Here is a 23,444-nt window from a genome sequence, read left to right on the forward strand (position 1 = left end):
TAACTTCCCTTGAAGTCATAGGTAGACCGGTTTTAACTTTAATTTTTTTTAATCAGCAAGATTTGGGCCAGAGCGACCAACTTAAAGAAATCCCCTTTATATTTGCCATACAGCTCCTCCCTCTTCTCAAGTATTTTTCGTACAACACCCCTACTTTTTAGTGCTGCTGAAGCAGGAGAGATTTTGCCGGATTGCCTATGCAGCAGAGAAGCAGAAAACCTCAAAAGCGGCAGGACTCTCCAGCCCACATATGTGTTGGGGATCTGTGGACGATTTTGGCCCAGCTTCATCTGAATCTGAGCCGACCGGTTTGGGTTTCCTTGGATAGGTTTGCCAAGTACCCGACGATCGCTGTCTGTGTTACAGATGAGCCTGTTCCATTTCTTGCAGCTTTTGGTCACCTTTGTGCTTTCTTTTGCTCAGTTTACCGGACAGGCATGGCTCAGTATTTCACCAGGCTGTCTTTGGTTTTGCAGGTAGCTGTATCCAGCTGGGTGGCAGGTGGATCCAAGGGTTACCATGAAGTTTTCAGGACCCCTGGAGAGCCAGAGGTTGTCTCTCCTTCTGGAGACGGCAATCTCTAGGGAAGCTCAAATGTGGAAAGCACATGTGCCGAAAATTCAGCCCAATCAGGTAATGTCTCTTTTTCACATCATTCCTCTTAGTAAAGGCATGAGACTATCCTCTGGTGTATGGTTATGTGAACAACTGAAGCTGTTGCATGAGAAGTTACCTACTGCTTGAGACCTGGGAAATCAGACTCTGAAGTACGTGATTACCTTTTTATTTGAGGGACATATGTGCCATCAGGGGTACAGAACACACTCTACAGTGTACAATGGTAGAGCTCTGCTGTTCCTTGTGAAAGCACGTACGGATATTATCTCAATTAAACTCATTTTACAAATTGTGTGGCTAATTGACACACATTTCTAGTGGGCACCAAGTCTGCAGCAGTTCTTAAAAGCAGCTTCATTTTCTTGGACCAAGTTCACTAATAACAGCGTTGAAATGCTGGTTGCTTTCCACGTGAAGTGACGTCTTCTCACATAAACCGTTACCGCTAGCTTAGCTCAGGCCTCCTCCTGAAACAGCGTCTTCACAGCGACAGCCTGACTTTGCCGCCTTTTCCCATTTGGAGCCCGATTCTTCCCTAGTGTAAATCAGCCCAATTCTGGAGGGTAGGCTGTAGCTGAATCAGCTGAAGCCAGATGAGGATCTGACTTGGTAAGGCACTCTCTACTTCAGGAAGAACCCTACTGACTGTCATAGGACTATTTATGGAGCAGGGTGCAAGCTGGTGTCGAGGGAAGCAGAGCCAGGCGCTGGCCTGTTCTGGTGAGGAATGTTCTCATAGGACTGGAGGGGAATTCAGGGTGGAAGGGACCGCAGGGGGTCCGCAGTCCAGACTCCCGCTTAAGTTTTGCAGCAGTTGGGAGGTCGGACGAACTCACTCACAGCCTTAACCAGCCTGAATTGTGTTTGCGTTCCTTGTGGAGGAGGCGTCTGTCTAATATGTGCACTCAAATTGCCTGTGAACTTCACAAAGTTTTGTTTAAAACGGATCGTGAAACGTGAGGACGGTTGTCATAGAGTTTCTGGTACTTTGTCATTGGGTTGGGCAGAAGTAACGACACTAATGGCCTCAGGTCCAGTCTTGCTGTTCTTGATTCATAGAAAATGTTCACGCAAGTGTGTCAGCTGTTGTCAAAGCTACTCAGTGTAGTGTTTGCTTTTCCTGTCTGGCAAACAAAAAACTGCTGTTGTTGTGTAGGAACAAATATGTTTTTAAGGGGCTCAGTATTAGTTTTGTTAATCTACATTTAGCTTTCCAAACAAGCGACCTGGTTGTCAGAGGTGTTGAGTATATTGTAGCTGTAGCTGTCTTTGGGCACATACAAGTTAAGACCCTGGTTTATGGTAAACCAGCCTGTTATTCCATGCTGGCGGTATTCCTGGGTTTCGTGATTATAATGTAGGGAGATAAGATTACAGTATAACAAGATAGGTTAGGGATTCAGAGAGGGTAAGCAAACCAGATTCTTGTGTGAAGATTTCACAGGGACAAGGCGCTTGCATTTTGCCATGGGGAAGTTGATTTGGGTGGCTCAGAAACCACCACCGGCATTAGACAACCTCCCTAGCGATCCCTCCCTTGCAGCATTGCGTTGTCACCCTTTGAAGATGAGGTTCCCCCAGTCTGAGTTGCAGCAGAAGGACTAACCTCAGCCCTGTCTATGGTGATGAGCAGTTGTCCTGCTACCAGGGACCTTGAGGGGGCCCTTAACGTCACTGCGGTTGAGGTTTGCAGCACCTCACAAAGTGTTGTCCTCAGTGGTAAATAATCAGAGACGTTCACGGGACTTTGGGCCGTCTGCCGAATACGAAACCGGGGGAACAGTTCTGTTGCCTGCTGTGAAAAGTCAGAGTAGGATTGAGTACGGAAACAGCCTGATGGCTAAAGCCAGTGTACAGTTTGCGCTCCATAGCAGAGTCTCAGGTCTGGCCTGGACGAATACCAGCTTTGTCCTTTTAGTGTGCAATTACGTCATGATGATGAAGGATCTCTCCCCCATAACCCCCTCCCACACTTTGACAATATCGCTGAGGTCCGTGTTTGGGACTGTTTCCTGGCCCTCTCTGCTTGTCCCTTAGGGTTTCTGCTCCTGGAATTTCCAAAACTCTGTTGTCTTTGTAACCTTTTTCTCTGTATTTTTCGACGTGTCAGTTCAGACATTGACTTTATCAGCTAGAAAGCCATGCCATTAAATGTTTTCTAGCAGTAAATAATCATTAAATTGGATCGAAATCTCTGTGTGTTTATGTGTAAAATGTACCAAGGTCGGATTTAAAAGAGAACATAAACACAGCTGTCTGCTCTGGGGAAATCCTGACTTGCAACGCCACGGCGCAGCTGAAAACCCTGTATCTGTAGACACGTATTTCTCTCTGTTCCTACAGTTTGTGACACCCGACTTTTCAAACTGTCAGGCGTTCCTCCACTTCTGCAGCGTTCATTTTGGCTGTGCTGCAGTCACGGACATTCAGTGTGAATTATCCTATTTTCTGTAATATCTGGAAGAAGGTCATACTCCCTAACATCTACCGCCTTCTTCTCAAAACAGCTGCAGTAGCCTAAAACCTCACTTGTATGAAGCTGTTGTTTATTTCCCATGACAGTCAGGAAATCTGCATCCTTCGGGGTATCAGATCTGGCAACCCGAAGTGAGTGTAACTTTCCATTCCTTGTTGCAAAGGTAGACTGACTACAGGAAGGGTTTTAATGAAGTCATCTGGTTTGCAAACAGGAAAATGTGAGTGCGTCTCCGTAAAGAATCTAATGCTCAGATTGGAGGTATGCTGTAACTATTTTTCAGGAGCAAACTTTCAGTTTTGACTCGTTAGGAGATATTTTTGGTCCTAATGTTTAAAACCGGAACAAATTCAGTTTCTAAATGTGTGTCAGAATTGAGATCTTTGAAAGGAAGAAAGAAATTCATAGTTACAGAAACAGGAAGACTTCACATTTTTAGTACAGGATGCAGAATCTGTTGGGGACTTTGGTCCTGATAATGTATGTAATTTTTCTGTTTCGTTTTTACTTTTTGTCTGAAAACTCCCATTTCCCACTGCCATGTATATTTCTTTTAGTTTCCCTCCTTTAAATGTAGGCCACTGGCTTCAGGTATGTTGTAATATATCAAAGCCAGATGTCACAGGGGCTTTTCAGCCTGAAAAAAATAGGTGGGCTGAGTCTGGAACCCTCCTAGTGCTTCTCAAGGTATTTGGTTTTTTTGTCTTTTTTTTTTTTAATCTTTTTTGTTTTTTTCTTCTCTTGGGTTATACAATATGCAGATGACATTCAGAAGTTTTCATGTCATTAAGCCTTGAGAAGTCAAGTGGCAAAGACTGGCCAAAGGTTGATTTTTGCATGTTACCAAGTAACTTTGCAGCAGAGAGGCGTGTAAGCCAAGATTATTTTTTTTTATTTTTTATAGAAACACAGTGTCACTTCTGGCATTTCTCCTTTCTTGCCTGCTTTAGCTCTTTCTTTCTGTCCTCTCCTTTGTTCTCTGTACGTCTAGAGGAATCAGGAGACCTCAGTTTATCTCCAGTTTTTCCACTGTCTCAGCACATGACCTTGCGTCGGTCTTTTAACCTGCTGGTGCCTGTTTCATCCAGTGGTTAAATCGGAGGCTGACTTACCGTTTTTGTAAAACATTGTGAGGTTAATGCATCCAGCTCTTCTGCTTTGCCGAGTGGTAATCCCTCTCCCCGGTGTTTGTGCCTGTTATCGTGCAGCTGGCAGAGCCTGTGCTGCTTGAGCTCTCTGCTGTGCCACTGAACCGCCCGCAAACCTCGCAAAACGCCACTTCTGAAAGGTGTCGGGAGAGCACCTCTAATTCCCAACCGGTACAAGTGAGAAGCAACCCAGTGGGCATCACTTGGGGGTCACTTTGCCGTAAAACAAGCGCTCCTGAGACCCAAGGAAGGACCGATTTGGCCGCGATGTTTGCAGCTGCCCTTTGCAGAAACCTCCCAGTCCTGCTAAAGGTCACCTGCTTGCTCCTGGAGGAGCCCACAGCGGGACTAGGTGGAAACAAATAGGGGAAAGAGCAAAACATCTCTGTCTGGGACAGCTGACACTAAAGAAAGAAAATTATCAGGTAAGGTGTTTTTCCTAGATTAGGCAGCAATAAAATTGAGTCATGTTTGAGTTCACAGATAGTATTTTTTTTCAGACTGCATTTTTCCTGAGTCTGAAGGTATTCTTAGAGGTGATTTGTGCTGTGCTTGCACTCTGGAGCCTGAGTCACGGCCTCTGGCCCTCCAGTCTCACTCAGCGAGCGTGCAGCGGGCCCCGCAGCAAGGTTGCCGGGTCAGGGATGGTAACATGGCGATTCAGGTGTCGGTAAATGGGAAGCAGAACAACAGCTCTGTGTGCCTGTCACCATCGCCAAGGCCTCGCAGGCAGCTTTCTGACACACTGCCTAAGAAATGGGGTTTGGGGCACTGATTTGGGAATCGGACAAATAAGATCTTAACCGTCAAACATGCTGGAGGCCTCAGGTCTGTGTGTTTCGTATGGGGCGCTGTACTCCCTTCCTTGGGCAGAATTACTGACCTCTGCGCTCGCTCACTTTGGGGTAGTAAAATGACAGACACGGTGAGTGTGGCGCTGCTGTGATTCGGTATAGTCACAGCATGTCGACTGGCCTCATGTTGTGTTACTTAAAATACCTGTCAGGAACCCCTCACAGAAGCTTCCTGTTCGCTGTCAGCATGTTCATCGATAAGAGTACGTGACGGACAGGATATTTCTTGATAAGGAATCGAGCAAATAATGGCAGGAAGCAGGTAATTGTGATGTACCCCTGTTTTATGCAGTGAGAGAGAGGGAGAAGTTTACATTTCTCCACTTCCCCATTTGCGTCTCAACCACATTCTGTTAGCTCCGTAGTTCTGCAAGGTGGCTTATTTGTGTTTGTGCTGAAACACAAGTGATGGGTTTACACACACTGTTGTGCACTGAAAAGGTGGGAATTAGCATCACATCATCTGCTCGGAAAAGAAGATAGAGGTCTGTCGCTCACACATGGGTTTGGAATAGCGGTGACAGGTTTGCACACCTGACAGGCCTGTTGCGTTCCTCGGGTATCACGTTTTGCGCTGATACCAGCAGGACTCATTTTGTACAGCATTCTCTCCACTGCTCCTGACGGTGGATGCGCTTGTGTGCTCCACAGGTGGAAGACAGGAAAAGACCTGTGGAAACCTCTTCTTTTTTATGGAGGTTCCAAGCAGGACTGAGCAATATGGAGAGGAAGGGAGTAGTGTTAAAGAGCAGCGGCTGATCTTGCCCTCTGCAGGAGCGTTCATCCTGCCACCTTACAGGTCACTGTCAGTCCCAAGCACAAGGTAGATGAAGAGATAGCCGTGAGCAACCAGCTGTAAGTGCGCAGGGCACTCTGTAGAGGTTACTCTAAGGCAGCGTGGCTGCAGCCCTGTGTCTCCTCACTCAGTAAAACGCTGTCAGGCACTTTTGCAAAAGTCCTGCCTGAGCTCCGTAGGGTGTTTCCTGCACAGCAAACCAGTTCTGAAATCCCTCATGCTTCGTGCAGCTGCCCACTGGCTTCCTGCTGCGGGCGAGCCGAGCGGCGCCTCCTGCAAAGATCTGCACGGACGCCAGTCCAGGGAAAGCACTCCGGCACCTGCACGGGCTCAGCCTTCGATGGGGGGTGTGTGTGGGCAGGTAAATGGTCCCCCCGCAGCAGCGGGGGTTCTTGGGCACCTGCAGTCACACGGGGCGAGCAGAGCTGCGGCCTGCTCCTGGTGGTGACTGTGGTGAAGAGCTGAGAGTGCCAACACTTTTCCATGGTAGGAGTTATATGCACATCTGCTAACCTTTGCTGCCGGGATGGGCAACCCGATCTGTAGGTTGGGCCTTGCAGATCTGGCCTCCCCTCCAAAAAAGAAGCACCAGCCAGAGGAGAGGGATCGTCCCTCATTCCTGAGGACAGTTGTTAGGGCTGTCTTGGAGCAACCTCCTGCTTCTGTGTGAAAACGGAGTCTGCCGGTGCTGGGCTTGCAGTGCTGTCCCATAATTAAAGCCACCATGCCAGGCTAGTGAGCTCATCCGCGCCGGGGGGTTAAGTTCTGCAACAGTGGATTTGTGGCAACCAAACAAAAGAGCTGGGCACACGCAGATGTGGTGAGTGGCAGAAGGCGACGTCTGTGGGAAAGCACCTCAACACCAAAGAGGAACTTTTGCTTTCCAGCCCAAAGGGACTTTTTACTTTCAGCCACCGTCATGTCTCATTTTTGCTTTTAATTTTATGTAACTAAGGAACAGTGACCTCACTGCTTAATTAATTTTACAGTGCTGCATTTCTTACTGGTGTTAAGAGGATGGCATGGGTACACCTTCGAGGGAAGGATAAGGACGGATACATTTGCATGGGAAGCTCCTTGCCCTGCTTGGCAGTGGCAGCAGAGTTTGTGGGTGGGCGTCTCTTAAGATGGTCCTTAACGAACTTTCCTAGTGCTGAAGGGAGGACGTCTAAATTCACCTGGTCTTCCTGTGTGCAGGGATTCTCCCCCTGCCCTTGTGCTCCTTTATTTGCTGTTACACTGGGATAGACAAACATTTGTAAGGTTGATGCTATTGCTGGAGACTGACCTCCTTTCCTTTGCTTCCCTGGATCAATGTAAGAAGCCAGATTTTACTTTGAGGCCCTACTTCTGCGGTGGGTACACCTAGGTGTGACTTTGCTTTACAATTGTCCTTCATGTTAAAGGAATATAATGCTCTGTGTGGGGACTGGTTTTTGTTTGTTTTAATTTTATATCTAGTCATACTGTTGCTTTTCAGTAGTTTAGGTTAAGCACCATTTCTCTTTTACGTGAAAAGGACAGATGTTACCAGGGACTGAGCGTACAGTTGTTCTTTATGTTACAGCCTTACCCTTCAAAGCTAAGTCCCGACTCCGAAATTTATCCTTTTGGGCCCATGCTGCCTGTGAAGGGTGAGAAGACACAAAAACAGATCTCAGGACCACTGAAGACATGAGAGGCAGTATAGAAAGACACTCTTACCTTTTCCACCCATGCTGTTTTCAGGAGAAGGCATAACCTTTGGCTTTGGCAGGCACAGGGAAATGAGCACTGACCCAGGACAGGCAGCGCCAGGAGCTGGCGAAGCAGGTGCCTGTTGCTGCTGGGATCTAGAAAAAAAAGGGATGGGAAAAATTCCCCCGTGCTGCTGAGGCATGGTCCTACCTCCCCACATAAAAGTGCAACGGAGACCATTTTTCACCCCCGCCCCCCTCTCGTGCAGACATGATATGGCAAGAGGGAATGCGGGGGACAGGGGCTGCTGCCCCGTTGATACGCACTGATGGTGCAGCTCCTCCTGGACTGGCCAAGGGCCCAAGCCCGTTCCTGCTGGCTTCACGGGTAAAGCTGCTGCGACAGGACCAGGGCGGTGATTTAAGAGTCTGAGGCAGGTTTCTAAAGTCACATTTATTTTGTTGGAGGCTGGCTTTTAGCAGGTAATCGAACTTGCTGGATTGACGCAGATAGCGCATTTCCAAAATAATCGTTTATAGTCCACAATATTGCCCAAACCTGGCTGTGGTATTAAGCCCCTTTTGTATGGCTTCGTCTCCTTCCCTTTAAAAACACACACACTGAGTAAAGCAATAAGGAACTTAAACTTCAGTATCACTCCTCCCTTTTGTGCCTGTTTTAGGTTCAACAGTGCAGGCCACGCTTTGCGACACCATAAACATGGCCTATAAGAACAAGTTAATGCCACAGTGTTCCCATTTTTTTCCCCCGATAAATTCTAGGTCTTATCCTTCTGCCCAAACGATGTTTTCTAGCGTAACATTTAATAAACTCCTACTGCTGTGTGGTGCATTCATTATACTCCCAGCACACATCGAACTAGTCGGGGGGAAAGGAGTGCAAGGTGTTGCTGACCACAGGCGTCCTGCTCGTGGTGGGGCTCAGATTTCACCCTTAAATTGCAATAATGATTCTAGAATAAAACCTTATTTCTTAGAATTGAACAAACATATTTTCTTTTTTCTCGTGAAAAGTGGTAGGTGCTTTTTAAAAAGCCACACTTACAGTCAAGAGGCATCCAGAGGTCCCAGCTGAGACCCGAGGCCCATCTGGATCACACACAGTCCTGCTGACGCTGTTGCACTGTCACGGCTTCAGGAGAGAAAACAAGGGAGGACTTTGCTCTCCGCAGGGGAGCACCCGATATAGCACTGAAGGCACGTTTTGCAGGCAGAGGTAGTATCGCTTTATTACCCAGGCCAGTTCAGCTGGAAGAAACAGCTTTGGATTACACAACTCCGTGGCTCTAGACTAGATCCTGCTACGGTAGCACTGATAGCGCTCTACTTTTTCTAAGGGAATTGGGTGACCTGACCGCATTTCGGCTGTGCACCGGCTGTCACACAGCCCAGAGCTCAGCCCCAGGACTCAGGCCCTGTCCGCACCCCGTCTGTCCCACGTGGTGGTGGAGGTGGAGCTCAGCACCAGTAAGGGAGTTAAGCACAGAGTAAAGATGTCGTACTGCAAGTGACAATGAAAGATGTGAAGCTGGTGGCAGCCCTAATGTAATTACAGTTCTGCCTGCAAGGCGCTGCTTTCACACACGTTCCTGGCTCCGAGGTAGGAGAGGCAGTAGACCTGTAGCAGAGCGCGTTAGTGTCGATATAAAACACACAGTAGGTACTGCAGCGATAGGTGTACCCTGAATTATTTAATTTGCATCAATGGTGTGTGGTTTTATTTTCTAAAATCCTGCTACTTCCCTCCCACTGTGTTATTGCTGGGAGGACAGCTACAACCCAGCCCAGCAGATTTGTTTGTTTGTTTGTGAAAGCCCTTCGCTTTCGTGTCAGCAGTAACTGTGCAGCCAGCACCTCACTCCATTTCCTTCTCTCCTTAATTATCTCAGCAGCAGCCAAACTGCTGCAAAGAGCACGAAGACCCTGAGCGCAGGAGAAGATATTTGTTTGGTTTCGCTTCTGGACACATCCTTGCTCATGCTTATCATCCCAAATGATCACTGTTGAAGCGAGACCAGACATTTACTCTGTTGAATTGAAGGGCTCTGGTAAAACTCTAAATATTTCAGAGAGTAAGTCAGAAAGATTTTATGTCAATGACTGATCTGCATTTGTGGTTGAAATTCAGCTATTGTCCAAACAGATCAATGGTGGTGACTTGGGCCAAAACATAAAAACCCCCACTATTTGAAACAGTAAACCCAAACTTCTTCAGGTGAAATTGTACCTGCTTTACCCCAGTTAACTGCTAACTGCACTGCTAAAGGTCTTTTGTAAACTGTTTGGAATTTTCTTTTTTTAACATATACTGAGCTAGAAATATCTCCACAATTGGAAGGAAAAATAAACCTGTCCTCTCAAAACACCAACTCCATCCCTCCCCTCTGCAGTCTGTCAGGAGCTCTGCACCCCCCTCGCTCCCATCACATGCCTGCTTTTGTTCAAGCCGGGCATTTCTCTTCAAAGGAGGTTTGTTGTTTGAGTTTCTTAGTTCTAAGCCAAAGAAGAGCCTGTCAGTACTTGAGAATCTAGAAGACATCCTTCCTCTTTTCCTCAATGTACAGTGAAATTTCTGAGCTCTGTTTGAGGTTGCTGTAAGTAAAGTGGTCTTTTCCAGGGCAGATTTCTCGGGATGGGGTAAGTAAGTGCAAGAACAAAGCGGTGATTCAGGCTGGCTCGCAGCCCCCCCTTTCAAAGGCGGCTTTGTTTCTGTGCTCAGTAACTCCTGCAGAGGTGAAGAGTTTGGTCTTCTCTGACTCGCTCAGCCTGTGTATAAGAATAGCTTGTTTTTCTCTCCAACAGGATGTAGCCATTTCTCCAAAGCAGAGGGATGAGGTCATTCAGTGGCTGGCCAAGCTCAAATACCAGTTCCACCTTTATCCAGAAACGCTCGCCCTGGCCATCAGCCTTTTGGACAGGTTTTTAGCTACAGTAAAGGTAAATATTTGCAGATACATAAACTGAAATAGATTTATACCACCCACTCAGCTGTTTCTGTGTACAGTCCGAGTGGTGTGGCTGCACGGAAACTCTTACTTCCCCCTCCGCTCTCGCACGCGTGAAGGATGGTACCTGCGCTACTCCATGAGCTGAATTGCGGGTTGTGGAACTGGCAGCACACGCTGCCACCAGGAACTCGTGGAGGTAGATTCTTCCCGTAGTCGTTTTTCCCCTGGTGAAAGCAGCCGTTGCTTTAATAAGAACACTCAGTTCTCGGGGAAACTCACCCAGTGCTCGTACCTGCCAAGAATATCTTCCCTCTTCCCTCTGTTCTGCCCATTTCCTTCCTATAACGCAGCTCCTCAGTTTAAACGTATATTAACCTAAGAGAAACGCAGCACCCTTCCTCTTCAACTACATGTTTGCTCTTAACCTGGTTTACATGTTGAATTTGCCTCAGCACAGTACCTGTTCCTTTAAGCACTTAGAAAACGAGGCTGGAGAGAGGTTGGGCTTTAGATAAAAAGAGAACCATCTCTACCACAACCGAAATACATTCATAAAGGTAAAGGACATGCCAGCTAGCCCGTAGTTAGAGACCTCGGCCCAGTGCCCTCTGACAGAAAAGCGAGGGAAAGTCCCTGCTCACCTCTTACTTTCTCTGGTGTTTTAACTGCATTCAATCTGATTTATACCTCCTGGGATTGCTGGGAACACCTGCTAACAGCCAACTAGCTGCAGGGAACAAATAAATGGTTAAGGATAGGTTTGCGCCTGGCAAGTGTGCAGGGAAACGGGGGGGGAAAAAAAAAGGGGAAGGGGGGAAGATACAGCCAGAGGTGATTGCTTTTTGGGGAGTAGTTCACTACTAACAGTGTGACCGACTAAGAGCTTAAGTCTGATGTCAAGTCAGGCAGATGGGAAGGAGAGAGAGGGGTAAGCAAGCATGGGCGCACGCCAAAGTGAGAGGCTGTCTGCTCCCGCTGTACCGAACAGAACAGAGCCTGCGCCCCTGCTTGGTTTTAAGGCTGTTACACCTTAGAAGCTGTTTAAAAAAAGGCAAGGTAAAAATCACCGTTCCGGCTACCTGCAACTGGGATCTGCTGCTCCTGTGTCCCTGGAAGCCTGCCACAGAAACCAGTTAGCTGTGCCGTGTTTTGCACCCGCCCAAACCACTGAACCAGCTGTGGGCCAACCCAAAATCCCTGGCCTTGAGTTGTGAAGGCAGGCTTTGGGTAGCCTTATCTCTTACTGTATTTGCTCAGTTACATTCCGTGCTCAGCAGATCTGCGGTCTCATCTGCACGTATGTCTAATCTCATCACCAACACAGTTAGGTAAGCAACACAGCTTGGGAGATCAAGCAGAGCACCATCAAGTACTCTCAGCCTGCGCGCTTACATTTCAGTGTGACTTAGTTTGGTAGAAAGCAAGTGACATCATCTATTAACCCATCCATTAAATACTAATAAATATTGATAATGTTTTAATTACAAGCCATGGAAATTTTTTATTTTTAAGATTAAAGTAGCTGATTTACTAAAATACTGAGACGGGAAGCAGATTTCAATCGCTAAACAGCTGATGCCCTCAAGTGCAGTTTTTCTGTCAGTAATTCGCAGCAGCCAAGGAGTCTGCAGACAGAGCGTGAGTAAGGAGTCCGCTGTGCGCTTCAGGCAGCGAGCAGGAATGTGGAAAGGTGTTTTGTCTGGGTGAGCGTTGTTCACACAGCTCAAGGCTTTGTGCTCCCTCCCCCAGTTTTCCTCCCGTAAAGCTGTCATTCCTCTGATGCAGCTTAACCCCTTTTTTTTTTTTACCAGGCGCTACCATGTGGGATTTTATTAGCACGACAACTAGTCCCTTCCCTTCACCATGAACACGCTTGGCAGTTGTTGGGACTGGCTGCCCCTAAGGCTCTTACCCGGTCATACTCCGGTGGCCCAGGCCCAGCCAGCAGCGTGTGGTGTTACTCACTGCACAGCCCTCGGTAACCCTCAACAGAGCGGTGTTACGGCCGCTCCCGGCAGTGCTTGCCCATGCACAAGCACACGTATGCGCACAACACCCACCCCACCACTCCACACGTATCAAAGCTGAGGTTTAAACAGCACTAGAAAGCCAAAGCTCTAGGCATAGTACGGTCCTTTTTAAGTAACTGAGGCTGAATGTGGGTAAAGATCTTAAATTTGGACATGATCGTGTGTTCTTCTCCTGCTGCTTTCTGGAAAGTGTTCTGGATTTCTTGGCAGCTCATTGAATTAAGCGTAACGTGCAACATTTCACCCTTCAACCACTCCACAGCTCGGCTGCATCTGCTAAAATTTACCTAGCAGGAATAAATCATGGCAACAGTTCAGGTTGTCAGTGGATTTTCAAATTCGGCACAGGATTTTCACTTACCTTTGATTTCAGCATCTCCCAACACGGACAGAAGAGGACCAGTTGCCCATAGGCTACTGGAGGTGGGGTCCTGGTTCTGCAGCTGTCTGCTCACTCGGCTGTGACAGAGCTTACAAACAGTGCCACTGCATTCCCTGGCCCCAGCCACCAAGGAGCCAGGGGACACGTCCTGCGGATTTTGCAGTGATGTTGAAGTGAAGTCCTCTCTCGGACAGTCAAATTGACAAAGATCGCTGCTAAGCAGAAACTCCGCAGACGCACCACATTCAGAGCATCTGTTTAGTCTGCTCCACCACAGGGACTATCTGAATACTCACAGCCCATCACCCCCCAGCCAAGGCCATGAAAAGTTTTTGATGCACATGAAAATATAAAAAAAAAAATTAAAAAAAAATCACCTTTTCCCCTCCAAATTTAACATACGTTGCCTAAAACAACTCACTGTAGGAAGGACCAGCTCTCCCTCAGTAATCCCTGGGCCACAGTTTTGAGAACTGCAGTATGAAATTACACGAGTGGTGATTTTTATGGGTGTTTTATACTTCCCTAAGCAAGGACAGAGTTTTAAATTTCTTTTCTTTTCTTGCCTATTCTGTGTCCGACCCCTAGCAGCACGAACAGCAGAGCTCCGCCGGAGCGGCAATATTTTTTTGCCAGATGACAATCAGACCCTTCTGATTTTCCCCCTCCTATTTTCTACTGCACTGCCTAAAAAATGAGCTCTTTCCACTCCAGCGCTGCACATCACTGGGTGCCAATTACGATCACGGGGCTGGCAAATTGCTCTTTTGCCTTACGTCATGGAGTATGGATTTTTGCTTGGCGCGGCTTGCCACTGCCATGGCGTAGTTGGAGGTCAGCCTGCTGATCCAGAACGCCTCGCACAGGCGGCTGAGACCCCGGGGCTCAGGATGTCCGACCAGAAAGGATTATGCATCACTTTCTGCAGCACATTCACCCCGATTTCTCTCCTCTTCTCTGCCATAGGCCCGTCCAAAGTACTTGAACTGTATTGCAATCAGCTGCTTCTTCCTCGCTGCAAAGACCATTGAGGAAGATGAGGTAATTTTTTTGGTTCTTCCTACCTTAGCGTTGTCTGAATACATGCTCTCCCAGTCCTGCCTTTGCTTGCATGTGGTGGCTGCTGCTTGCCAGGACAGGAACGAAGGATTTTGTGTGATTTCTATAGTGATTGGGTTCTCTCGTTTCTTTTTTTGCCTTGGTTTTTGCAGAGGATTCCAGTACTGAAGGTATTGGCTCGGGATAGCTTTTGTGGTTGTTCTCCAGCTGAAATTCGCAGAATGGAGAAGATTATCCTGGATAAACTGAACTGGGATCTTCACATGGCAACGCCACTGGATTTCCTTCATATTGTAAGTGAGAGGCTATTTACATTCTTTCTGGCATTTGTCAGTGTAAATAAAGACAAAAAAGAGACTGAGACAAGAACTCTACCTGTAGGGGAACGAAGGCCTCGGGATGAGTTTGTAATTCCTCTGTACGCGTAGTTTCTAAAAGAAAAAGCCTTTGCAGAGAATTTCAGGAGACTTGTGCCACTTTGGGCACAATTTCCAAAATGCGGGCCTGCCATCTGACCCTCTAGCCTGTTCTGAGGCACGTTAAGCCGCATGCTAAGACTCACTGGTCCTGAACACCTCGCCCCTTCATCTTAATTGCTAGTGGGTTTGCTCCAAGCTAAGTGCCAGGCAGCGTGAAAACAGTACGTAGAACCAAGGAGAAAGCACTTGCTGCAGAAAGGCACAGCCAGAAAGCCAGATTCACTGATGAGACAAGACAAAGGGAAGAGTCCTGAGGTTTTCTGTTGAAGTTCATCCTCTGTGCTTGCTCGAGAAGCAGTTTTTGTCTAGGACACCTGAACTACCAAACCTGTGTTGCTGAAAGAAAAGGGTGGAAAGGGATATAGCCTCTTGCGGAGCCCTGAGAAGCCTGGTCCCCAGGCAGATGATGTATACGATGGCAGGCCACGCCAGAAAGGCCGCACAGAGCTGTTGGTGGGTTCAACGCATGGGGTTTTTTCCATGGTGTGGAAGTTGCCTTGAAGGTTAAGCTGGAGGATCCTTGCGCATCAAAGATGTGGCATGCCGTTCTCGAGGTCTGACCTGGCTTTGCCTGCGGGGTTGCCTGTCGGTGACGCCAGCTCCCTCATGTGCTTGTTTCCCCTCCCAGTTCCACGCAGTTGCGGTGTCCAACAGGCCTCAGCTACTGACCATCCTGCCCAAGCTGAGTCCCTCTCAGCACGTGGCGGCGCTCACCAAGCAGCTGCTGCACTGCATGGCCTGTTACCAGCTGCTGCAGTTCAAGGGTTCCATGCTGGCGCTGGCCATCGTCAGCCTGGAGCTGGAGAAGCTGCTCCCCGACTGGCTGGCTCTCATCATCGAGCTGCTCCAGAAGGCACAGGTGAGGGGGTGCTGGCACCGCACGCTGCGGCAGGGAGGGGCCGGGGGCCGCAGCAAACTGCGGTACCGCACAAGACGCGGCCATCAAAGCCACCCGGGACTTTCAGATCACTAGCTGCTCATCTCTGCCTGCAGCTGTGCTTTTGCGAGGATGGTTGTGCTTCAGCCTGAAGGGACAGTTTGTTGGACAGTTCTGCAAAGGCTTCACCTTGACAGCATGCAGGAGGTGACACAGGGTGGAGCCGTGTGCCCTCACAGATACAGGCTCGCTGTACAAGGGAGAAAATAACACACCGGGGAGAAAATCCTAGTTAGCTGCTCAGTCATTCATTCTCAGCATACTGGGTGGTCTGGCAGTACTGGAAAGACAAACTCAAGCTGCTAAAAATATGCAGTGAAACCTTTTACTATCTGAAAGGTTTTTTCTCCCCACTAGTCCCATGGGGTATAAGGAGGAGCAGGGGTCCAAGAGCCATTTAGATGTGGCATTGGGGGATATGGTGTAAGGGGAGAACTTGTAGATTAGGGTAGATGGTTGGACACGATAATCCCAAGGGTCTCTTCCAACCTGGACAATTCTGTGATTCTGCATCTTACGAAGTCATCATGTTGAGGGTTTTTTTGGTCCTTTATCATGTTCTCCTGCATCCAGCATGTCATTGAGAAGTTTGGTGTGCAGGTGGCTGGTGCGTTCAGAGCTCTGGCCCTGCCCTGGCCAACAGCATGTCCTCTCCATGGCAGCGATCCCTCAATGCCAGTATCTTTGCTTGTCTTCCCACTCCAGATGGATAGCTCGCAGCTGATCCACTGCCGGGAGCTTGTGGCACATCACCTTTCCACTCCGCAGTCTTCTCTGCCGCCCAATTCTGTATATGTCTACAGTCCCCTCCAGCATACCCTGGTGACCTGTAACAGAGGAGTGTTCAAATGCCAGCCCTCCTCTGTCCCAGGGCCAGGTTTCTCCAAGGACAACGGCAGGCCAGAAGTGCCAGTCACAGGTACAGCCGCGCTCTACCAGCGTCTGCCAGCTCCCAGCGGTTGCAAGCAAGCCTCTGCCAAGCGTAAAGTGGAAGAGATGGAAGTGGATGACTTCTACGATGGAATCAAGCGTCTCTACAACGAAGACATTGCTCCAGAGGTAGTGGCTCTTGAAAACATGGGCTCTGTCTGTGGCGCTGACGTCTCGAGGCAGGAGGGCAACGTTTCCCCTTGTCCGCCTTTACAGCCGGTGTCTGTCATGTAGCTGTGAGCGCACACCACGTGCTCCGGCATAGCTACTCCAGAAACCACGCGGAACCTGGCACCCCGTGTTCTCAGTGGGGGAGAAGGGGCCATACCTTGTCAGGCTGAACTGAAGGGAGCCAAAAAAAAACCAGAAAAAAAAAATCCCAACCCTTTTTTGAATTTTTTTCCTTGTGCGGCTAATTATAGTTCCACTATTTAAGCACTTAAAAACACAAAAAAGTATAAAAATCTAAAAAAAGACCCAAAAACCCAACAAAAAAAGTAGCAAAATATTGTTTCTTTCTAGTGTTGTCAGTTCCACTGTTTTTCTGCTCCTGTGTATTGTAACCCATCCTCCATGTCCAAGAGCTCACATCAGTCGTGCAGAGTTGTTCCAGGTTTCCCAGCCAACTAACACCTCTCCGATCCGATTTCCATCTGCTCCTTGCTCTCTTTCTGCTTGCTCCTCTTTTAATTCTCAGCAAGTCTTGTGCATGATGTTCTGTACTACCCGACCTTCATGACAGCTTTCTTTTTCCTTTCTAAAGAAAAAGACCTTTTTTGTTTTGTTCGCACTTTGGTGTTTAAATGTGATAATATTAAAAAAACTGGATTTAAATAAAAGGTTAGTCAGAAAAAAACCCAAAAACAACGCTTGCAAGCTGCTCCACACTTAACCACAGGAGCGTGAACGTACTCTAGGAGAACACTGGGGCAGCCGGCCTCTGTGCTCTCTGCCGTACACGGAGACTTCAAACAGTTTGCGTTTTCAAACACAGTAAGCAGTTAATGGATTTTGTGTCACTTGAACAAAACCGGTATTTTTTTCTTGTTTGCACCAAGAAATATTGCACTCAGTGTGGATGTTCACCAACGCTTGACACACAATGTCAAGTATAAACCATAAATTCTGCAGTCTTTTTTCCCATATGTTTATAAGCTTCGCGTGTGACCAGCACTGCTCGGTGAGGTGCTGGGGCAGCTACGTACGCCTGAAGTTGGAAAGGTGTGTAATTATCAGCCACAAAACCAAAACGAAAGACCCTAACCCTCAAGTTTTGTGTTCATGTCACTTCTAACCAAGAGTAAAACCTTTAAAAAACTTCTCTTTAATGTTACACCTCTGTTTCTCAGAATGACCTGTCCCAATTGTAAGCTCTCTCCACAGCCCTGAGGAAGGTATTGTATTTGGAGCCATTGTACTGATGAAAGCCTTCTGGTAGCAATAAAGAAAGTTGTCCTGGACTCTGAGTCTTGTTTTGTACTTTTCACCTGGGTCCAGGCTCAGTTTTTCCTGGAGGCCATGAAGGAGCCGCTCCGGTGCCAGTCCTGCAAGACAGTGGCTTTAGGGGTGCTGGGGGAGTCACGCAGCAGCAGCTCATTGCCTCCGCAGCGGTTCCAGCTTTAGCACCAGCCCTGGCGCCCCTCGCTCCCTCCTCACTCACTGGGGCTGTTCCCCTTCCAGGCTGAGTACGGGCAAGTCGGTCCACGGCTGGGACACTGCTTCATCTCACCTATCTTGTAACCATCTGCCATGCGGTGTTCTGAAGGCCCCACTCAGGAGTGGAGTGGCCCATACCCAGGCTGGCTGCAGGCTGCTGCTTGCCTGATGTTCCTTCCGATTAAAGTCATGTTTGATAAAGAAAAAGTCAGGACAGACTTCAGTTCTGCTCTTTACTGTAAACTCATAGATTAGAGAATAGATTTTTTTTCCTGTCATCTCACCACGTTCCCAGCTGGCTTTTATTTTGTGCACTTCAGAGCCGGCCCCTCCTGCCTCATGTCTTCCCAGGTGCCATCCTTTGTGTTGCGCACAGTCCACTGTCACAAACAGCTCCTGGGTTTCAGCTCTCTCCCTGTCCATGTCCTGGAAGCCACCTCCTGAGGCCGTATTTCGCAAAGGGGTGTGCACCTTCCTTCCCTTCATCTTTATGATACAATCAGGCCCTGACCTTTTGTCTCTTCCCTCTGCTTAGTAGTCTCCAGCAAGGCTGCTGCACGGTCTTGGGGCTTCACGCACCACACCCCGAGCAAAATACCCCAGTGCTGCAGGATTTCCATGACACTACTGCTCACTACTTCAAACTCACTTCAAGACACATCTTTTCTGGTTAAATTACACAGTGTAACAGCTCTACATAAAAATAACCGCCTCGATTTCCAGCACTAGATATAACAACATTGGCAGGGGAAAGATGAGAGCCAGGTAATTTTCACACCCCTTGACAGCCAAGCCAGGCACCCGCGATTCCTGCACAAAAGGGAGTCTTTCTGTGCGCTTGTGCTCACTGCGTGTGAGCAGCAGTTAAAATGATCCCACTTATCCTGAAGGGAGCAGCTGTCAAGAGCTCCGGCTGCGCACACAAAGTCAGAGAGGTGAACCAGGGCTCTCGTTACTCTTACGATGATATTAACCTGCACGGTACAAAACCGTGGAGAGAGTTTTGTGGGATTAGAGCTTATTTCAGTTGGCTTCCAACGGTATGAGATGCACTGGGGGGAAGAAGATGGGGACCAAAGTGCCATGGCATTGTCATCCCATGGCAATCAATCTAAGCCTCACCGTCCATTGGCTTCTCCCCCTTGGCACACTCTTCCCCTCCCAGTTCAAGGGATGCGTTACCCTTCACCCGATACAGCAGCATCAGCGCACACGCACTCCTGAGGACTACAGCCCAAACCTATTTGCAGACGCGCACAAGGAGAGGGGTTGGCACAGGGCTGGGAAAAGGAAGGCGTCTGCTTGTGCCAGCTGGCAGGGGCCCGCCTGGAACAGAAGGGAGGAAAACTGGGCTTGAAGAGAGATTTAGGTGCTGTTGGCGCAGTTCTTTAACAGTTGTGCTGCGGCCACGGTTGCGAGTCGCTTTATGAGAAGGTAGGAGTTTTCCTTCTCACTGTTTTCTCCTCCGCAAATGCGACGGGACAAGAGCAGGTCCTGCACTGCCCCGACAGCAAGCACATGCCCAGCTCATGCCAGCCCTGCGAGAAGAGCTCTGCAGTGACTGAGCTAACTGCTGAGCTTGCCTCATCAGCCGCAGGTGGACCAGAGCCAAAGAGCCTCTTGTTGCTGCTTTGGGGAAAAGCAACAACTTTGTTCTTTGCAGTAGAGGGGCAGGGGCATAGCTCTCTAGCAAGAAGTAGCTTGTGAGAGTCACAAAGTTAACAAGTTATACGGTATCATCAGCTGCCTTCAGAACCACGCTCAGAAAACACAGCATTTCTCTGGCTCTCCCTGTATTAAGTGCAAAGCAGGGAAGGGTCACTGCCCAGAAACCTTCTCAGCCTCCCTGTGCTACACAAAGCTGAGCCCCAGCCCAGCACGCACCTGCAAGGCAAATAGCCAGAGAGACAGGACTCAAAACCTCCCTGGCAGTCGAGGGAGCTTTCGTGCTCCCGAGTCCCAAACACACAGACAACTCCCCCAGCCCCAGTTTTAGCAGAGAATGTTTTTATTTTGTTGGCGCTATACACAAATCCACATCGATTATCTTTTGCCTGAGTACAGGCAACTCCACCAACATAAAACACGGTTCTGACAGACAAAACCCATTTGGTAGACCTACCTCCACAGGGTCCTGCTGACAGGCTGCTGTCCTCACGTGAGCCCTAGGACACTTGTGGGCCAGCTCTCTGGCTGGGTTGCCCAGCAGCGTCCTGTTGCCTTTTGCCTTTCCGGATGCAAAAGGAAAAACCCCGTCTCTGCAGCCGCAAACACACCTCTTCAACTCGTCTCTTTTCTTCCCCTCTACCTCCGCTGTGAACTCACTAGTTTCCAACACACCCTTTCAACCCTCCACCACGTATGGAACACATCCACTGAGGAAACGCCCAGTTGTGCCCGTGGTACCTTGATACACCCAAGAGCCCGGTTGCGCCACTGAGGTGTACAGAGGATTAACTTTCAAAACCACGATGCCCCAAGTGCAGGTGCCCAGCTCTGCTGTGAGCCACAGGCAACAGACTTACCCAACTTACCCCTCCTGCCTGGTATCGACTTGGCTGTGGGAGAGTGCTGCTTTGGGGACTGGGCAGCCTGGGCCTTGAGGGCCAGGGCTGGCCCACAGCCATTCCACGGGGACCACAGCAACGTCAGACAGTCATCTTCAGCCTTGCAGCGCTCCTCCTGCTGCTGGTGCTGCAACCACCTGTGTCCCGGGCCAGCTGGGACCAGTAAGGAGCCCAGGGACCACAGGTCTGCATTGCTGGCTGCACTGGTGTACAGATTCACCGTGTTGTGCAGCTCAAAGTGTGACGCCCAAAGACTTGCCTTTGAAAATGAGGCACGTCCCAGCAAGATCAGGTCCCCCATATAGCAAGGTCCAGCTGATTTGGCAGTAACCTGCATTGCCAGACAGAAAAAAACATTTCCCACTTCCCTCATTGCCTCCCCATGCGATAGTGCACCCCATCTGTGGCCCTGACACATATTGTTGCCTCACTACTACAGCAGCAGGCTGACTCATACGCTGTTCCCACTGTCAAAACACAGGACGGTCCCGGAGCGCTGCCAGGGCTCCCCGTTACCCACAGGATAATATCCCCTGACACCCGTGATTCACGTAGCTTTCCCACAAGCTTCGCAGTGCTGCAGTGCTTTAAGCCACGGACCTGCCAAAGGTGCTGAGCACAGGGTCTGCCCGCTCTCGCGGGGCCCAGAGCAGCGAAGGCAGGAGGCCAGCAAAGAACACGTGTCAGGTGAATGGCTGGCTGGAAGGAAAACCAGTTTCAAACTGCAGGCTCCGCTCCCTGCTGCCTCACTCCCTCACGAGGACTGGGATAGAACCATCGCATCCATAAAACCATACACGTTGTTACACAACACAGTCTCCGAACGCCCAGGGATCACCCCAGTGGCACCGCAGCCACGTTCTAGCAGAGCACCGCTGCTTGTTTCCAGTGCCTTCTAGCAATAATCCCAGCTCACCTTTCCGTGCCCGGCAGCCCTTACCCTCTGCAACCCCCCATCTTCCCTTCACGCCCCACAACGTTTGGCTTAGCAGACGTGATAGCAGTAACCTCTCTGCAATTTTCCGCACAACACTGCCTCAGAGACACACCAACACACCTCCTTCACCCTGCTTAGCCCCGGGGACCACTCACAAAGTGTTTCTCTTACATCAGACCTGCAGGTACTGACCATGGTCATTCCTCAAATAGCTGGTAGGTCGATACCTCAGTCCCCTCTGGCAGCACCCTGTGACCCACGCACGGCAGCTGACAGCAGCACCCCCCACCGTGTGCCATGGGGCACCTCCAACCTGACAACTGTTCCTACCTCTGGGTTTTGGGAGGTTTTTTTTTAAAGTTCATTTTTACTCTCCAGCAGTGACAGGAGGGTTAAGCCCGCAAGCATGATTTTAAACTTGGCACCCACTCACTCTTGCGGATGAAGCAGCTTTCCCAGCTCCGCTGGGGACATTTGGTGACACTGAGTGACAAATAACCTCCCCGGGCTGCCCAATAACAGGTTTCACCCTGCTGTCACCTCCCTATGCTGACACCTCTTCCCCTAACAGCTGCACGCCATGGAGGAAGCGAGCCAGAAGGCACATGGCCATCCCTCCCCCCTGGCACCGAAGTGTGGGAAAGCCTCAGCGACACTCAGCTCAGCTCCTGTCCCCTTGGACAACACACCTCTCACTACAAACACCACTTGCAGCTCCCGTACATGCTTTCTGCTCTGTTCCCCTGCCTCTGCCCCAGCATCCACCACCACCAGATTACGGGTGTCAGATGTTTCATTCTGTCCCCCCCTGCCCTGGCTCCTTAAGATTCCTTACAGCTCCGTTCCCCATGAATTTACCTTTAAAAAAAAAAAAGAAACAGTAGAAAAACCAAATCCAGCAAACCCCCAAAACTTCTGCTGATACCATCTGCCTCAACAACCCCGGGCAACAAATACCAGAATTTTACTACCTGCTCTGTAAGAAAGATTCTCCACGTTTTGAGCTGATTTCCCTCCAGCCAAGTGCCCCTCTGGTTCCAGTCATGCTGATTAGGTAACCAGCGGGTCGACATCCACTGCCATAACGAGTTGGCCGACTTTGTAACACAGAAACTCAAATAAATTTAGGCTGGAAGGGACCTCTAGAGGACGTCTGCTGTAACCTCCAGCTCACAGCAGGGCTGATCCTCCCTCTCATCTCAGCCTTTCCCTCTCCCTACTGAAGCCTCCAAGTCCTTCTGGTCTCACCTGACAGGCTGCTGCTCCATCCCATTTATCATTAGTGCCCTTCTCTAACTCCACTACGTCCTTCTGGAGACATGAAGTCCAGAGCTGCATGTAGGACTCAAGGCAGCAGCACAGCCAAACTCTAGAGCTGCAAAATAAAGGCAGTTTGTGTAAGCATTGGCATATAGTCTGTGCCTATCTGCTTCTCTTATATAAAAGCTTTAAAAAAAGTTTCTATTTGGAGTTTAGAAGTTAACCAACAAAAGGGTTTTGCCCTTCTTCAAAACTTCTTGACGCAGCAGCACTACTGGTGGGTCACGTAGCCCCAGGCCCCTCCACAGCTGATGAAAAACAACCTGCTCCAGTACAGCCCGGCACTTGCAAAGGGCAGAAGAAATGCCCTAAAAGCAAAAGGCTTCAGAGTTCCTTAAAAAGACCAGGGCTGACCCAACAGATGGGAGTCCATTGGCAAACTTCAGCGTTGCCAACCTGCACACTTGGTCGTGACCTCCTACTGTCACACACAAGGTTTCAGAGAGTCACAGAGCACTGCCACACGGATACGATGATGGGGTTAGTAGCACTTGACAGCCTCTCTAAGTAAAGGATAGTGTCGTTCCCCCCCCCCAGTTTCTTCCTTCTTACTTGCAGTAAATGATGCGCAGCCACACGTATCTGAGCCTGAGTCCCAAACCACCGCCAT

At 49.2% G+C, this 23,444-nt stretch overlaps 1 protein-coding gene across 1 annotated transcript; it reads left to right on the forward strand.

Annotated features, from left to right (window-relative positions):
• Positions 1-472: 472 nt before the first annotated feature.
• Positions 473-17,123, forward strand: CCNI (cyclin I). The gene is made up of 6 exons (XM_009886476.1): positions 473-633; positions 10,392-10,526; positions 13,916-13,990; positions 14,161-14,301; positions 15,116-15,346; positions 16,130-17,123. The coding sequence occupies exons 1-6, from the start codon at positions 520-522 to the stop codon at positions 16,586-16,588; spliced, it is 1,155 nt and encodes a 384-aa protein (XP_009884778.1). The 5' UTR covers positions 473-519; the 3' UTR covers positions 16,589-17,123.
• The last annotated feature ends 6,321 nt before the right edge of the window (positions 17,124-23,444 follow it).

Source organism: Charadrius vociferus, unplaced genomic scaffold (assembly GCF_000708025.1).
Source record: "Charadrius vociferus isolate BGI_N301 unplaced genomic scaffold, ASM70802v2 scaffold676, whole genome shotgun sequence".
Classification (NCBI taxonomy): Eukaryota; Metazoa; Chordata; class Aves; order Charadriiformes; family Charadriidae; genus Charadrius; species Charadrius vociferus.